This window comes from Larus michahellis, chromosome 1, assembly GCF_964199755.1.
Source record: "Larus michahellis chromosome 1, bLarMic1.1, whole genome shotgun sequence".
Taxonomy (NCBI): Eukaryota; Metazoa; Chordata; class Aves; order Charadriiformes; family Laridae; genus Larus; species Larus michahellis.
This window is the reverse complement of record NC_133896.1, coordinates 43065623-43084498: the sequence shown is the minus strand read 5'-3', so window position 1 is coordinate 43084498 and position 18876 is coordinate 43065623. Positions and strand designations below refer to the sequence as shown.

Below are 18876 nucleotides of genomic sequence, written 5' to 3'. Positions count from 1 at the left end.
CTGCTCCTTATCTCTGTGATGGTCTGACCAAAACCTCAGAGCTGACAGCTCTAAGTTCTGCAAAAGTTGTGTTATGAATTTTTATTTCTCAGACATGGATACAAGCCACCAATATGAATCTACTTGAAGCTCAAGGAAAAGAAACAGAAAATGCTCCCCTAATCTGCAGAAGTACTTGTGGGAGCACGTTTTTATGCTCACACCCATATATACACATATAAGGTCAGGATAGTGTTGTTTCTTTTTTCACGCTGCATAGACAATGGGATATAACTCCACTTCTCACTTCCCACTGCTCATGGGTACTGCCTTCTTCTGACACCCGCAGAGGGCAAAATGGGTGGAGAAGACCAGGGTTGTGGTTCCAGACAACTCCAAATGCATGTTCTGACCCACTTCATCAGGCACGCGCCAGCTCTCTGCTGCCTAGAGACCATGTGCATTCTCCCTGTGCTCATCAATTGACAAGGAAACCTGTAAAAATCATGTCCCGTTTCAGAGACTCAAGATTGCAAGTTAGGTCTGGGCTTCTTAATATTTTTCTCTTACACCTTCAACAATAAATTCTTCCTAAGTTCCCTTCCTATGTGAGAAATATGCTTCTTCCCCACTTCTTGTGGTATTTGGTGTATTGTGTGCTCAGAAAACTAGCAGTCTCAGAAGCTGGCTTTCTCTTGCTATTCCTTATGAAAAAAGCAGTGATACATTAGCAAGTGTGAAGGATGAAAAATATCTACAAAAATCAGATAGATAACTTTTTACCAAGCAAAGCACGGTTACCTGTCTGCATCCACGGTCACGTCATGAACCCCTCTCTGAATGACGTCTCGAGAGGCAGCTAGGTCTGGTATTCGGTTCAGACTTCTTGTATATAGGTTGAGTCCTCCATCTGTCATGTACCTGAAAATAAATGTGTGGTCAATCAGTGGGAAAGGCAGCCATCTGGCAACCATGTTTCACTCTAAGCTTAACAGACCATGGAATTCAAATGTTTAAGGTAGGGGCTGTCCTACTAGATAGTAGACTTATACTAAATACTCTCAGTTCACATGCCCAGCACAGGGAAATCAGATATATGCTTATTTTCTAGGATCATTTGCCTTTTTCTGTGATGGCTTAAAGACCAACCTCTTTTAATACATATATTTAGGCTGGACCCCTCAAGTATCTTCAAAAATTGTAAGTACATTTTAAGTGCTGAAGTTTTGTTAAAGAATAGCATCAGACGCAAGAAGCATAACTCCAGTTTAAAAAGGGAAAAAAACGGAAAAAATCACTAGCATCCATCTAAATGGGAACAGAAATTAAGAACGTAAATCCGTAGTTTCCACTGAGATGCAGTCGTTCCGATATGAAAGAGAGAGCCACTGAAGCCCTCACAATGACATTTAAGAATCTATCTGTGTTCCTTTTGCTTCATTCCCACCACTTCACATTATAATGAATGACTAATGAATTGAACAGTAAGTATACTGCTGCTTATTCAGTAGAGAACCATTAAAAGTTTCTGAATTTTAAGCAGCAGCAATAATTTCTGGAATGCCTACCTAGAGTTTAGGTATCTCTACGAGAGGTCTTGATGCTTGTAATTGAGCAGTACCACAAGCCTGTCCTACTCTCAAGACCTTTCATTAAACTGTCTTCCCTATTAAGCTCTTGTTTTTTACATTTTCCTCTTGTAGTTTTTGGTAACTTTAGTGTAGCAGCCTAGTACAGAATTTGCACAAACTTATTTGTGAAGGACCATGCATGTGTATGGCACTTAACATAGAATATACAGAAAAAAAATTTGGTATAACTCAGTGGAGCTACGCAAAGCAAATTTAGAGGCTTACTGAAATAAGTGTAGTTCCAATGCTAGGACGATGGTTAAAATGATCTAGTGGAGTTCACTTCCAATTCAAAAAATCTTTAACACAAGTTCTCCTCGAGCCATGAAATGATGCCACTCAAATCCATCTTTCAGTCGAAGTGTGTGTCCAAGTACACAAACATTTAACTTTAATAACTCTACACAGACTCCCAGGCACAAGCCAAGGCACACACACACAGCTGGTGCTCCAGATGTTCTGTTGGCCCTCTCCCTGCAGTTCCTTCTGGGAGCTGATTTAATTGAAAACAACTGTCCTGGAGACCGCGGGGCTAATACAGCAGCCCGGGAGCACCAGCCTCCACCCCGACGGTTCGGGGTGGGTGAGCTGGTACAGATTTTGAGAGCAAAGCTGCAGTAGGGTAGCCCTGTGTGACAGCTACAGTTTGAGATGGTATTATGTCCTGGGTGGCAATCTGGATGAAGGCAGCCTCAAGTGCATGAAAACACAAAGAGTAGGTTTGCGAGGCATTTTATGCACTGGTAAGATTTGGCCTGCAGTTCAGCAAGGGATTTCTGAAACCCTGGTATCTGGAGTCTGCAGAAGGTAACTTTACATTTGTCTTCAAAGGTAAATTAACAGTAATGCTTACACACTAGATTTATCCTTTTATTAGAGACAAAATTGAGACTTTCTGACAGATTATTTAGCTAGCGGTGAATTATGCAGTAGATTCCAAGGCTCTGGAATTGCATATTAAATTTAGTTGTGGTTTGAATGCAATCCAGACTGTATGGATTTTTTCCTCTACAAGTAAGGCCTGAATGGAGAGATTTAACAAGTGCAACAGGCCTTCCTCAAACTAATTTCTAATTACTGCTGCATTCCTGTCCCCAAGTGTTTGAAGTAATTAAACTGAAAATGGAAGAGGCATAAAGAAGATAAGGCTTTATATGCCTGAATGAATCCTGAATTTTCAGAACTTATTAACTTGTTTTTAACATTTACTGCACCTAAAAATGTTAACTGAGCACATTGCAACTTACTGTCTATTGAGTCATCCTTATTACAGATGCAAAGAAAAGTCACACAAGATGACTATATTCATTCTCCAATGTGATAAGCTAATTAATACAACTCATCAGGCACTGCAAAGGATTCCCCTATCTTTAAAAAATAAAGCCTTGCATCCATCAAAGGCAGCATTTATATTTCCTTTATGACAAAAGGTCTTCAGACATTGAAGTATTACGTGTTCCATATGTCTTTTCTCTGTTCTAGCACATATGTATATGACATCCTATTTGACAGCCACTAATGCTATGCTACGGACAAGCTTGTCAGTAGTACTCCATTCACACATCACTGAGACAGTGCACCGGGGAGATACAGGAATATGCTTTCTTTATAGTTACGCTTTTTCAGGAGATCTATCTTTGGATGGTGCTTGAGGTGAGACGCTACTCTACAAAGAGCTTTGGTCACCGACTTACAATTGCCCTTAGGAAGATATCACATCCAATTTCATCAGCTACCATTCTCTAATCATAGTTATACTTCAAACTAAAAGATTAGATTGACAGCAAGAGTCCTAAATTTATACAGTGAAGTAATGTGGTGTGACATGACCATGTACTCTATGGGACTTCTGTTCAAACCAATGTTACCTCAGCCACCAAGCACCCTTGAGATGCCAACGACAGCACTGAACAGTGATTTAAGTATGAGTAAAACCGTATCATGGCTTGCTTTTTTTTTAAATTATGCCTTAGGAGTTCTAACATACATAGGAGTGAAGTGACTTATGTTCTAAGATTGATATAAGAATTGTTAAATCATAATTTGAAACACAGGGAATGCAGTACTGCAAAATCAATCACTTGGTTAAGCAAACAAAAATAAAAATAATTGTCATTCTTCCTCCTGGGTATGCCTGGAGAGTGACTGATCTATTATTTTATGAAAAAATATTCCTGCAGCTGAGATGATAGGCACAGCTGAAAAATTGCAATAAAGGCCTATCACACAGACTATACTAGAAAATATCTGCAGTGGAAACAGGGAAGTCTGTGCTGTCAGCATCTGCTTTTCATCAGCTGCATCCAATACCATATCTACCATCTCAAATAAAGCATAAATATACCGAAAGATGACTCGTCCCAGGGCAAGAAGTGCAAAATGATGCGTTACCAGATAACTACGAAATTCCATTAAGTAGTAAGAAGTACCTGTGCTCTTATCAAAGTTCCTAGCAAAGTCATGTTGAAGGAGAATAATTGAATTTGAAGGCAAGTGAGAAGATCACTGGCAGTTTAGGGGCTTATTTTTGGTTTGTTATTTGTTTGGGGTTTTTTTATATATGTATATTTTTATGTGGCAATCATAATGCAACTTCCACTTCCGTGCCAGAATTTGTTAGGAAAATCCTATTTAAACCTGCCAATTAGACATTAGTTCAAATGGGGAAAAGTGCTACTTACCCACTATTGATGTCATCAGTTCTGAGGCTTTTTCCAAGAATGTCCCCATCGCTCATGTAGCCGCCAACGTCAACCTCAGAGGACATGTCCAAATCACCACTTCCCTTCTCACTCATGTCAATCTGTGAGATATTTCCAAGGCGAGAAACTGCTGCTCGGCGAAGCGGGGTGGTGTACATGAATCGAGAAGGGTCTGTGTGTATGAAGCGACTTGCGCTGCTGCGAGGATAACCAGCGCCCAAGGACGGGGCATCTCCTGCCTGCAGCCGAGGACTGGCCTGCCCTAGCCTCCAAGTCACCGGGGTGGACCGGCTTGTCAAGCTTGGTATGCTTCTCCCATTCACCTCAGTTGTCACAGTGCTGTCAAATGTTGTCTCCAATGTGCTGCCAAACAAAATGGAGAAGTCAGTGACCTGTGCTTTCTCCGTTCCTGAGAAACAAGGAAAAGCAAAGGCTGGAAGATTATATATAATTTTTTTTAAAGTTCTGTGCGTGTGTTTCTCCATGTGCACCCATGCGTTTGTGTATATAAAAACCTGTACTTATAAAATAACCTAAAATAAATCATATAGACTTCTAAGTTGATGTACATGAAACGATAATCATCTTTGTGAATGATTGCTTAAGACACTTTGACAGTAAAGCATATTAAAGTCACATTTAAGTTGTTGAGGCAGTCTAGCAAACAGTATGGTTAGTGTCATAGTTAATTTTCCCTTGCAAGTCTCTAATTCATTCAACAACTAGTAATATTCTCCTACAGTCCAAATTTTTAGCAGCCTACCCAAAACCAGTATACCTGTGGCTTATCTGGGTCCCTCTAAGGCTGGACATAGTTTCTTCCAAATTCTGCCTCAGGTCTGCTATATTCTTTACAGTTCTCATTCTTCTTGTTTCAGGGTCTTCCCCTAGAAAAAAACAACAAAACCAGCATAAATTTTAGTGCACACGAGCATATAAGGTTGAATGAAGTGCACACATGTATACACAGCTGAGAATACATACATCTGATTGTAAATAGGCCTGTCCCTTTAATCTTTTAAAAAATAAAACCTCATCCTTTCAGTAATAAAACACACATATGCTTATAAATAACATGTGGTATGTAAAAAACCCACTGAAAAGAGACCTGGTGAAGTATCCCTGTTAGGGCCCAAATCTACTAATGAAACTCAGATTTATGCTGTTGGGATTTTTATCCTCTGTAATCAAGGCATGATGCAGCCCCAGACCACTTGATACATTAAACAGCCCCTTTTTCCTCCTTGACATTTTACATGACTTGGTAGGAAATAAAGCCACAGTAAATCTGTGTCTGGAAAGTATTGGGATGACTCTTAAAACAACTCTTCAGTATGCACTTAACATCCAGGCTATTTCAAAGTACTCTTTAGGTCAGGCACTTAATAAAGCATCATTCCTGAACTGTAATGGTTTCCTGAAGGGGGAAATTATTCTTCATATGGGATAAGAAAAATATTCTTCTTGGGATAAAAATCTGAACACTCTAAGCACATGCGTCATTTATACATTTATGGATTTTAACATCCTTCAGGGATCCATTGTCACAAGCTAATCTCGTCTCCTGAATAGCAAGGCCCACACAATTACCCTGGAGCACCTGAATCATGTTTACTTCACTCAATTAAAAAAAAACAAAATCCAAGCAACAAACAAAAAGAAAAAAAAATCCATATTACGTGTTACAAAAGGAAAACGTAGCAAGCCTCAAAATGACCTCCAAAAATCATATATGAAGACACAGAAATGCGTGTTTTCTAGAATATCCATATATCAAGGAATTTTAGTTAATTTTTCTTTTGGAGAATAAGAGAATTTCAAAGGAAAATCTGTGATAAAATCACTGAACTGTTCAAGGCTAATATTCTGCTTCTGGCTGTGTCCTATATCTGTTCCTTGAAAGAATGTTATGTGCACAATGCTGAACATGGAGTGCAAATGATTTCTTTTTGACTCTATCGATGATAAATTTCATGTCATACCTTACTTTGTTAAGTTAATTTTACTCCTCATTCTAGAAATGTTATCTTTAATATTTAACTCTAGATTTCAGCATTCTCATGCAGAACAATCTAATCCTGGAATTCTCATGACATCAAGAAACTGTTTCCTCTTTGAATACATCTAACAAGAGATAGTCTGGTGAATTTAAACTCAACATCATACAAAAAATCAAGATCAGAAATCCGAGCAGAGGCAAAATACCATGTAGCACTATGATATTTCACATGTGTAAAATACACATGCAAGATAAAGACCTTCAAGCTGCTGTGTTTCTCTCTCTGTTGCCACCTTTTCTCCTCCCAGGTTTGTGTCCGAGTTTATGCAAAAGACAAATTCATCAACGGTGATGTGTCTGAGGAAAAGCATGGTGTGCCATCCAAGTGAGAGAGGCAGGTGGAAAAGCAGGTCGGACATGTTTGGCAAGGAGGGAAAACAAAACAAAACAAAACAAAACAAAACAAAGAAAAGAAAAAAGAAAAAGAAAAGACGGCATGCTTTGCAGAGTAGTCAAAATGGGAAAAAAAGAAGGAGAAGATCTAGAGCTTGAAAGAAAAGTTGCACAGGACAGACAGCTGGGAAATATTCAACACGGGGCCAGAAACAATGAAAATTTTATATTTAACAAAGTATTCTGGAAAAGTAAAGCACAAAACAAAAAAAGTTCTGGTAAGGCAAAAAGATCTCAACACAACATCTGTTTAAAGGCATGGGAAAAATATAGTAAGGCTGACGTGCAGCAGACCTGCAAGCATGGGTTTAACCTTGGTTTAACATATACACTGACATTTATTTCAAATATAGGGGAGAATCTGCAGAAGAAACCTTTATTCGAACAATGGTTCACTTAAGCGCCTTAACTTTGAGTTTTGACTAAATGATGAGGCATTTGAGCTCATTGACAAACTGTACCCACTTCTACAGCCCAAGTCTTAATGTCCAATCACCCTGCAGGTACTTAGGAAAAATCCCAACTCCTGACATTAAATGGAAATAAATTATTCCATATACATTCCATATACCCTTTATTTATTCCCTCATAGGAATAAATAGCCTCAAAGGCTACATGGTACTAGCCAATGTACCCTGCAGTTGTGGCTCAACATTAAGCTAGCTTTGACAGCAATGCTGGTTTGAGGTTTTCCCATCTGCTCTGCCCTGGTTTTATCTCCAGTCCTCTCTGTTGCAGCCAAACAGCCCTTCAGGAACTGCTGTTTGTTTGTTTGTTTTATTGCTCCAAAACAATTCTTCAGTGGTTTTGTGATTCAACAGTCCATAAACCTCTGGCTTGGCACCATGGAACTGACAGTGGGGTCAACACCTGAACCGGATGGAGACAAGAAGTGGGGATACAGGCCCAGCACTGCTGCCAAACTCTCCATCTTCTCAAGCCACACCCTGAAGGCATGTCCCTTCCCATTTTTTTTTTTCCATAAAATAAACTACCTGTGTGCATTTTTACATGTAATACCTTGTAGGAGGCAACTATTCACACTCAGAAGTTACCACAACTGCTCCTGTATTTCAAGCTCAATGTGTTCAGTCAAGCACCTCGCTGATCAATGTACCCATGGATGCACTCTTTGCAGAGGTTTCTGCATCATCCTGGAGATTCCCGTGAAGCAAAAGGGCTTATGCCAAGGCTAAGCTGGAGACCGTTAATCCTGTTAGACTGAACCTGCTGGTGAAAGCTCAGACAGTTCCCAGGTAGACTATCCGTGCCTACCTCCAGGCAGTTGCCTACGGTGCACTCAGTTCCTCACTGTTGCTGCCTTTTGCTTTTGCCCCCCTGCCAAATGCACTGAAATTCACTTCCAGGAGCACACCATATTCCTGCCACTATACCTACACGGGGAAGACCTGTTACCTGCCCCGCCTCAAACCAGAGGTGAAACAGTAGCTTGTTGGTATAAGACAATTTTCTGTTACACACAGAAAGACAGATCCCAGGGTGTAAGCAAGCAGAATTAAAGGCAAAGCAATGCTTTACCTCTATATTCATTTGAGGCACTGAATATACTTCATATTTGCAGTGACTTTGCCCTTTCCTTCCCTGTTTATCCTTGTCAGTTGTCCTTTGCTATCTGTTAACACTGCAAATTCTTGCAGCAAAAATGACAGCAACTGTCTTTTTAAATATATTTTGTACAGGAAATAGCATAACAAAGCCTTAAGGTATAATTGCAATACAAAAAAAACCCAAACAAAACCAACCAAAACCCCCCAAAAAACCCAAAAAGGTACATACATATGGCAAACTGCCAAAATATATTTTCACAGAGAAGACTATTTCACCTTCAGACAAATTACACCATAAAAAGTGGAGTTATTCTACCCTGGAAAGGTGAAACGTTTAAGGCCTAATCTCTTTTGATCTCTCAGTGACACAAGGGGTAATCTCAAAGCCTTTCCACCATTTTTTGCTGAAAAGATACAGCTCGAGTTTTATGATCTTAAAATACTACATAGTACTACATACAAAATCCTTGTAACTAACTTTTCAGTGTTTTAAAAATAATTGTTCTTTTTTCTTTTCATCCTTCTCTTATGGCTGTCTCAATGGACTCGTGCTGTATCATGGATGAACAAGTCAGAAAGTATAAACAGATGAACACGATGCTTGAGAAATTTTCTGCACTGAGTGTAAGATCCTCAGACCTAACTTGCACCTGACATTGCCTGCATTTTCAGGACAGCGTTGTGGCTCCCCATCTACATCAAGCCTCCTTCTGTACCGAGGACCATGGGGATGGTGAACATGTGGGTTTTTTCAGAAAGCTGCCTACACTGTGGCTGCTAGAAGAGATGCCACGGTGCAGCAGGATCGGGACACATTGGTTCAAAGGGAACCCACATGGGACACATTGGTTCAAAGGGAGCCCAGAGTCCCCCAGGCACCTCGTGGCTTACTACTATGGCACACTGCCATCATAGATTTTATCTGCATTTGCATCACCTAACATAACAGAAATGCTCCCTGCTTATTATCTCAAGTGACTCTGTTTTACATGCCAAAGAAAAGCCATTCCATTTCACACATATGGAGACTGGGACAAGAAAGACTAGACCCAGGGTACCCTGAAACTCTCTTTCAAAATTGTGTTCCTCTTACAAGAAAGTCTGATGTAAATATTTCACTCACCCCATGAAATATAATCTGTTCAAATCACTTGTAGCTACATCACTTATGTTAACCATGAATATTCTAAAAGATGGTCCTTAAATTCTTGCCTATAAGCAGTGAACCACTACAGATTCTCTCAATAAATTTCTAAAGAACACATTCATTTCTTCCATTGTGTGACACACATACACAGGAAATCAAAATAAACATTTTACAGAAATCACTAATCACCTAGGTTAAACTTTTACATTCACAATTCTGAAGCTTACCCATAATTGCACATTTAATAATACCGTTCATAATCATTTCAGTTCTTCTGCACATGTAATTACAGCCCAAAACAGATAAATGGGAGAATAATAATTCCATTAATTGTCTGATTTTCATAAAAGGATTTGCAAATACCAAGCTGATCCCCAGAGCATTTTCCACTCTTAGATATTAACTCCATTCACAAAGGAAAGTACCAGTTTTACTCTGAAGGTGGGGAAACTGAGGCTTACAAGAGAACAGGGATTTGCTCAGTGACACGCAGCTGAAGAGGGGCAGGGGCAGGTGGAGAGCTCAGCTTCCTTTGCTAACACGCCTCTGATCTGTAGGAGAAGCCCCTTTGTGCATACTGGTATAGTCTAACAACAAAAAGATGCATAAAAAGAGAATACTTGTTTCTTTGCTATTTTGAGATGATAGCTTTTTACATTACATACACATAAAAAAATTTTATCCTGAATGTTTAAATACAATCAGGGCTAACATATCCACCAGCAAAGAACCTCCAGGCTAGACACATGCTACATAACCTTGGAAAAGCAAGCAGCCACTTCAACCATTTGACTGTCTGAAGAACAAAGCTTTGGAAATGAACACTTTGAGCACTCTTATAAAGGGCTGAGAGATGAAAAGTAAAGCCAGTAACACAGAAGCCTTTTGAAGCACCTATGGCTGTGGACTTCAAATACTCGCTGGCATGCACTGATATAATAAAACTGGTTATTTAAACTAAACTGAAACCCTGGCACTCACAATTCCATATACAGGGTGAAATTATCAGCAGGGGAGAGGGGGAAGCAATACTGGAGGGACAGTTTGTAGGTAGGCCGAGATATTTTCTGTCTAAACCAAACCTTGGATTCAAGATTTCAATTTTAAATTCATTAGAACAAATGTAATTAAAATTAATTTATTTATGAGTAAACTAATAGCACTTAAAAGTCTCACCTTATTTTTTCAAACAGCTAGGCAAACTCTGCTCGATTATTCCCAGGCTGTTTCTGCCCATGCACCCATCAAAAGTGATTTAGACATTTGTCTTCACTCCATACAGTCTGTGGTAAGAGTAAGCAAACAAGGAAGAACTGTCTAGACCCTATTTTTGCACACTATTGCAAATAAACCCAGTTCTGTCTTTCGAAATCACTGTCAAGATCAAAAATCTACTCCATGCAGATATATGCAAACACTTGGGTCTCCTCCTGCACTTCGTGGTGTCAAGCCAAAGTTAACTTACCTAAAATATCAGTATAAAGGACCTGTTCTAGGTCCCCCAGCATTGTTATTATGACATCTTCATCCAGATGTGCAGTCCCTTCACGCAAGCAGCCTTCCTCCTCCTCCTCTGCCCAGCTCCTGCTGGGGAAATGGGACGTGCAGGATGCATTTTCACCCTCTGATTTTCCCCTCTCCTCATTGTCAATCTCGAAGCCTTCACCTGTACGTCGGTCTCCCGACCTCCTGGATGTCCTGCTTCCAGCAGGTGGTATCACCTGAAGCACTTGGGGTGTGGTGAGGCTGGGGTGGCAGAGAGAGTGCACTGACTGTGAGAGTGCCTTGGAAAGGGAGCCTCTGCCCCCAGCTTCTGCCTCCCGCTGACGGTAACTCTGGCTGGACTTGGAGGCGTTTCCAAACCAGTTCTCCCTGTATGAGTATCGCCTCTTCTCCCCTTCGCTGATGAGTGTGAGATTGGTTAGAGACTTCTGCTTCTGAAGACGAACACACCCTCTTCTAACCTCCTTGCCTTTAAACACTGACAGTTCAGCAGATCGCTGCATCTTTCCGGCTGGGGCTTCACCTCAGTTAGATTTCATATTTCTGAGATGGAGAGCAGTTCAATTCTCCCGAAAGGTCTGGGAGGTGATCCCTCTGGCACCGCATGCCGCACATCCCAGGTAGCACATACTTGCACTCGCAATGAAAAGCAGAGCTCAAACATGCATGTACAGTGCAGTGTAAATGACTAGACAGGCACAGTCATTTTCTTTAAAATTACGCTGCTTTCTCTGCTAAACCACTTCTCTCCCGTCACATTAATCTGCAGTACTTACAGTCATTTTCACTTGGATTTCTCTCAAGCAGAGGAGAGTTGATCAAACACTCTGCTCCAGCACAGAAGTAATCCCAAAAGCCAACCGTGTTTTCCCCTCTCCATCCAATCACCGGTCTCATCGGAGCGGTGGGCCTGCATCTCTGTCTACAGCTGCTGCCTTCTGAAATCCAAAGTAGGCACAAGTGCTGTCTCGGGCTTTCCTCCCCCCTCTCAGCAGATCATGACTGATCCCAGTGCACGGACGGCTCTTCACTTTAGATGGGCTGACACAGAACTGCAAGTACAGCCTCCACGTCAGAGCTCAATAAAGAGCCAAAATTAACCACTGAAGCAAAGCTCTGCACAAGCCTCCTTACATTTTAGTATTCAACCTGCATTCCCAGATATATGACTCTTCTCTGCTACTGCAGTGAATGCTGCTGGCTGCCATGGCAGCACACATCCTGGTGAATTAAACCGGAGACACAGAAGCCTCTGCCCAGTTTACAGTGCCACAGGTTTCAAGACACAGCTTCACCTGAATGGGATGCTACAGTAACTGGTCTAGCTCACAGTCAAATCCTATTTTTCTCCCTGAAAGGTAAGGATGACAAACTATTTCTTCCATATCACTCACTGCCTGTGCAGGAAGCTAAAAGCAGATTTGCAAATGGACCTTCAGTCCTGCAATTTCTGCTCTAAATAAAAGAAAAAAAATCTTTAAGATCACAAAGAAGCTAAAATATGGAAGACAACAGTACCTACCCAGTAAAGTGATTTATAAAACAAAATATTTCATTTCTTTCTTCTCAAAATATGCCTTGTTTGTATCTCTGTGAGGTTAAGAGGCTAGTATGGAATTAAAAAGCTGTAATAAAATCATTGTTTCACCATTTTCTGAAGAAAATCTATGAATGGAATAGTAAATTTCATATGGCAACTGAGTATCATGTCTGAACTAAGTTCACCAATTATAAATGTTAGCTTTAAACGCATTATCAAGAGTGAAAGAAGACATGTTTAAATGCACACCTTTTCTCACAGAGAAAAAGATATTAGTCCCAGAAATAATAGACAGATGAACAAAGAACTAGCTGAATTTAATTCTAATTTTTTAGATACAAACTTTTTATCTAAGGGCACTTAATTTCATAAAATATTATGTAGAAATCTACATTATACTGCTTTTGCCAGTGTGAAAATACGCTCATCTCAAATCCCTACCTGAGAAACCTTGACAGGGAAGTAACCTTTAAAAATGCCACCCGAAGAATTACAAGCTGTTTGAAGATTTGCTGTATGAATAAATGGGTGTTAACAGAAGCCTCAGTGTACTTCTTGATTTTTGCTGGCTCAGTTTACAGTTTTTAAAGATACATAAGGAAAAAAAATACATTGGAGAAACTTCTTTTAGTAATTTTAAAGGAAGGGCACATTTTTTCCTATGATGTAACTCTCATAAACATGGAACAATTAGAAAAAAAAATCAGTAGTCTCAAGCAATGATGGTTTTCCACATTAAATCACTGACACATTCCTAGAAAGACAGAGTCCACAACAAGAGGGACGCCACTCCCCTCCTCACCTAGCCCACAAAGTCAAAGTAAGAGGGGACAAGAAGAATGCTCTGTCAGCCTGAGTACAAAATCATCCCAAATATTAAATGCCTGCCACTTCTTCAGCATGGAAACAAAAGGTAAGACTGCTGTGTTTACTCCCAGGGTATGCCAGTTGCAGTGGCACATGGGCCCTTAAAATGTTGTTATGAACGTGCTGGTGTAGATGCTGATGTGGTCCCGGCTGAGGAAGAGGAGCTCCAGCGCTGCCCACGTGCTCCTGCACTGGTGCGCACTGCCACTACCCTGCGGCTGTAACCGTCTGTTCAGCACAGCTGAGGAAGCCGTTTAGGTTATCAGAAAAGGCTTCACAGGGCTGTATTTAGAATAGGGAATTTGCAAAATGAAGGGCAATCTCATTCTTTTGCCACATAATGGTTTTAAAATCTCAATTTATACTCAAATTGGTACAGCATTCTCAGTTGTTACGTTTTAAATTAAGAGGAAGGACAGTGATTTGACCCCAGGCAACAGGGAACAGGACCCTTCCTACCCTAAACAGCAAGGCTGAATCTCTCCCCAATACTCCAAATAAATGCATGGTAACTTCCTCATCCACCCGTTCGCGCCCAAACAGCTACAGTGAGAGACTTGTCTCTATGGTCAGCTGTAGGCAGGTACGGACCTGCTCTGCCTCCTCGCCAAGCTCACGGCACGCCTGCCTGGTCGTTTGTAGCAGGCATTACTGCGGTGCTGTATCTGCCCTTGGTAAGCCCTGCAGACAGGGCGCACTCCCTCATGCTAAGCATTGCTCTGCTAAGGAAGCAATGTATGGCGGGCTGCTCAGCTCTGAGCATGAATAGACCAGATACAAGACTGACGTTATTTATATTTAGTCCTCTTTCCAGCCAGAAGCAGAAAAACTTATGGCAGGGGGATGAAAGGTCTTCACACAACGAGCCCCACTAAACCTCATGTACGACGTTGGCACTAGGTGTCTCACCACTCCAGGGTCTCTGGTAGGGGTACAGCTGGAACCTGGACAGCCTAATGGGTCTCAGCATCTCTTCTTGACCTGTTTCTTCTCCCATCTAAGCTATTCACTGCAGCCCAGCTCCAGTGGGGCACAAATCACAGACCATCACCCAGGCATGGGAATGACACTGTGTGGGAGCCACGTGAGGGTAGCTGGCAGCTCCAGCATCCGCCTGTCTCATTTCCTTTTCTACATGCATTAAAAACATGAGTCAAATGCTGGGATATGGAGGTACTGAGGCTAATCACACAACCTTCATTCAGCCTTCGTGTGTACAAATATACTACTGCCCTTAATTACAAGGTTATATGAACTTTTCTCCCATTAATCACATTGTCTCACTTAGTAGACAGATCATCATGATCATCCTCAGATACAGCAGACACATACTGACGTTTTGGACCAAGTGCTCAGCACAAAGAACGCTGAATTAATCCTTCTGCTTTACCACACTTCTCTGTAGGGGATAATTTGAGAAAACATAAAATTGCAATGTGGAAAATGCTCATTTTTATTTATTGAGAAATACTTTCATAAGGCTCGTCCCTCCATTTTAAATGTACAAAATATAGTAACTAGCAAATACGTCTTTCTAAACTAAGCAGCCAGTATAGGAGACCATAGGAGAGCAAATGTCATGACAGAGCATTATTCCCCAATTACCTTGCAATTCAACGTATTCCCCAGCCACCACACAGGAATATATTTAAATCAAGAACAGCACAGGGAGCTTCCTCAACCTGTCATAGTCAGTGTAGCATACTACCTTATTTTTACTGTCTCTTTCATAAAAAGAATTATAAAAATGATTTTAAGAACTAATAATCTAGGGACAACTTTTGCCGTCAGATAAGACTTTCTTTGAAGTCTCAGTGCATAGTTTGGAGCCTTACAAATGAATTATGTAATAGATCTGCAAATGCATAAGATTATGAATCTCTTCAGCCAAGCTTACTTGAAAAAAAAATATTGTAAACTATTTCCACAAGTATTAATTAACTATTTCTTTCAGAGACAAAAAAAGAAGCACAGTAAACATAAAAGCTTGAAAATTGCATGTTTTTATGCTAATCCTGCCATTGATATTGGCATATAACTCTTAAAATTACTCTTTCATTTCTGCTTCATCCCTCATATTTTTTTTATAATGAGTCAATATTTGTAAATTCATGAATAATTATTTAATCAAGCACTTTGCATTAAGCTCTTTGAACATGTAAACACTTGTTAAAGCCAAACACTATCACTGATTTAAAAAATAATACTTAGTAGCTACTGACATGTACAGTTTACAACGGATTAAATAATTAACTTTCAGACATCCTTCTCCAATAAATTTGCAGCAGAGACTGATAAATATCACTGCTACTACGAGCAGGAATACTGGGTAAGAAGGTCTGAACAACTTGTTCATAGTCATACCATGAAAAACAAGCACCAAAGTGGCTTACTTTATCAGCCTTTCTATCCATTCTCCTTTCAAAATCCTTTCTATAAAGTTATACTCCAGTTTTGCAGAAACATAGACAGTGAGTAGTCTTGTTGAGGCAACTGGTACATAAAGTACATGCAAGAAAGTGTTCATGCATAACTGCAGAACTGGTCTTTGTTTAGGACTCCCACATTTCTGTCTGGGATTTCCTGGACAGAAGTCTACACATCTGCATGCCACATGTGCAATGAGTCTACCATAGGCAGGATGCACCACCCGTGCCTACAAGTGGGACTCATTCAGGGAGTGTACAGGTATCACTGGCACCGTGCATGCAGCGGGGACCCAAGGTGTGCAGGAAGCCTTACACCTACTGCGCACGTGCTGTATTGCTGATCTGCACATGGACCATGGAAACATCTGGGATTGCCCTGGCTGAGCTGCAGAATATTCAGAGAGAAAAAGAAAAAAAAAGTAGGAAAAAAGTCTGAAGGACTTCAGATCACATCTGGACCAAATTCCCAGCAGAGACGGAGGAACAGTGAAGAAACTCAGATTTACAGTAGCTCTACCAGGAGGCAGAACTGGATTTAGGCATAAGCCATGTGGGAAATTACCTAGTGCAGCAGATTTATGGAGACAAGGTATAAATAAAGAGGCTGTTCATGTTATCAGGGCAGCACCTCTGGGTCCATGCTTAGACCAGGCTCACCATCTCCCTTGCCTTCCAGCACCAACCTCCTCTCACAGCTGTGCAAGTACAACCGAGTGATCACTTGCAGAGTGGAAGACAGGAGAGGTTTTAAAGGTAAACAGGGAGGAAGACAGAGAAGATGAGAGCTGCAAAATACTCCTACAGCTTCTCGTTCTCCCTCTCTACTTCCTCACCACCAGCGTCGAGACAGCGGCGAAGGGATGTGAACCACCTTGCTGGGCACAGAAAACAGCCATGACTACCCACCACTAGAGCGAGGAAATTAGCTTGGTTTTGGTATCTTGAATCACTCAGCGAGAACAGTGCATAAACCACCACTCCTGAATATTTTTAAAATTATTTTATCCCCTTCCAAGTTTTGCCCATATTGTGGAGAAGCCTTGAACCAGACATGCTTACAGCATTAGTTTTAGATTGATTGATTGGCTGATTTTGCCCTGAAGTGGATTAGGAGCTCTGATAAGATCTGCTTGGCTATTTATGGGAGGAGCAATCGTCAGCCATGGGATGACAACAAACACGAGTGTGTAAATATTCTGAAAGCAGAGGAACGGTTTATACAATGATATGGTCAAAGATACCTTAGTCCTGAGCATGTTAGCCTTAGTTGCAAATATTTGGCACTGTAAAAATAATAAAGACTAATGAAGCAGAACCACAATGCAGGTGGGACAGCACTTTATGGACCCTCTGCTACAAGCTGCTTAGTGGCTTCCACAGATGCTGAGCCCCTTGCATGATCCTTATCGCCTACCAATATATTGTGCTAGTGCGCCTGGTGCTCAAGTTGCAAAAGAACGTTGAGATTATATAAAGACGACGCCCATCCATAGCAGCAGTGAAAAATTTCAGGAAAATGGTAATAGCCAAGTGGGAGAAACTCTTGATTCATCTCTTAACACCCTGGATATAAGTGAGCAGATCAAGGAAATAACCCTTGCTTGTCTCCTTGCTACTACCAGTATAATCCCTTGGTCGTACCAGAATAAAGATGCTCCCAAGTAACAGAATTTAATTGTCCTTTCTCACAGCTAATCCATCATGGAATATTGCCCTGAATGGCCGCCACCACATGAGGTTTATTTTCCTTGCAGGTTCACCAATGACAGAATCACCAATAACTTGGTCATAGTTCACCAATACAGACATTTACTCAGCAAATGTAGTACTTACTCCATTCATCCTTTTTGCTGCTAACAGCCAATTATGGGTGACACACACGTGTTTTTCCTCGGTATACAACAAACCACATTTTCCCAGTGGTTCTGCTTTGCTGCCTGTTATGTCAGTCAACTGCTAATGCCAGTCCGAATAATCAGATTAGAAACATCACTGATGTCTAGTGCCCTTTATGCCATTTTCTTCTTTTTGATGCTGTTCCATTTCTGTTCAGAACAGTAAAAGGCCAGGAGACGTGATAGCCCGTTTGATCATTTCAGCAAGTACTGAATCAATATTATTTTTTTTTAGCATCTCTGTGGATAATTCCTTGAAGCATCTTTTGATTTGTGTTAAGTGTTTCAATTATACTCTTTATACATGCAAGACCAATGAATCTGATTTCTGGATTAATTAAAAATAATTTTTTACATTAATTTTAAAAGGCATGTGTCACCTCCAGGGAACATTTCACCATTTTCAGGGTGACATATTTATCACAAAAGCTGGCTGTGCAATTAAGGGATGTTAGCCTTAGAAAACTTCCAGAGGGACCGAAACAAACCAGGACAAAACCTCAGTTTCAGTATGAGTCAGCTAAATGCCAAGGCAGTCCCACAAAGCTTGGCCATCTGATTTCCCTTCTGGTAGAGGGATAATTTTAGACCGATGTGTCAAATTAGTGTTTTAAGTGAGTTATATCCTGTGTAAGAAGCACCACATGACTCAATATAAATCCATTTGAATGTTAAAAATTTGGTGTAGAAGGGCAAAACTACAAGTGAATACAAAGGGACAGGATTTCTTTTATTCTCGTAAAAATGATAAGAATAAGGATGCTAATGAAAAAAAAACAAAACAACAACAACAAAAATAAACCTCCAAGCTCCAACAAAACAGCTCTGGCAAAGAGTCCCTTTGAAAGTACTCCCACACAACCCTGCAGTGCAATTCAGTCCTGATGAGAAAGTCAGCTGTGACACACTTTGCTTTTTGTATCCATAGGCAGAGTTATGGCCACATTCTGGGCTCATGTATATCAGTGTGGCTCTGTTGACTTCAAAGGAATTATTCCAATATGATAAAAAAAAAAAAATCCCCCCACATTTGTAACCTAATAAGGACCTTACTCCAGGTTTACAAGGAATTCCACAACACAACCTAGCTCTAGCAAGCGCTTGAAAGTCAGGTACGATAGTAAGGACTTGTTCATTTTCTGAATATAGATTCATTTATAAAA

The 18876-nt window shown here is 40.6% G+C and overlaps 1 protein-coding gene across 19 annotated transcripts in view; it reads right to left on the bottom strand.

Annotated features, from left to right (window-relative positions):
• The window catches only part of NAV3 (neuron navigator 3), a 565631-nt gene that overhangs the window by 106476 nt on the left and 440279 nt on the right, over positions 1-18876 (bottom strand). For 18 of the 19 annotated variants that reach the window (XM_074573833.1, XM_074573778.1, XM_074573817.1 and 15 more), the window contains 3 exons: positions 5091-5199; positions 4292-4675; positions 781-900 (listed from right to left, as the gene is read on the bottom strand). In XM_074573833.1, coding sequence (XP_074429934.1) covers positions 781-900; positions 4292-4675; positions 5091-5199 — 613 coding nt within the window. Of the gene's footprint in view, positions 1-780; positions 901-4291; positions 4676-5090; positions 5200-10944; positions 11992-18876 lie in introns of those variants that run through there. The other variant, XM_074573888.1, reaches the window with a different exon arrangement.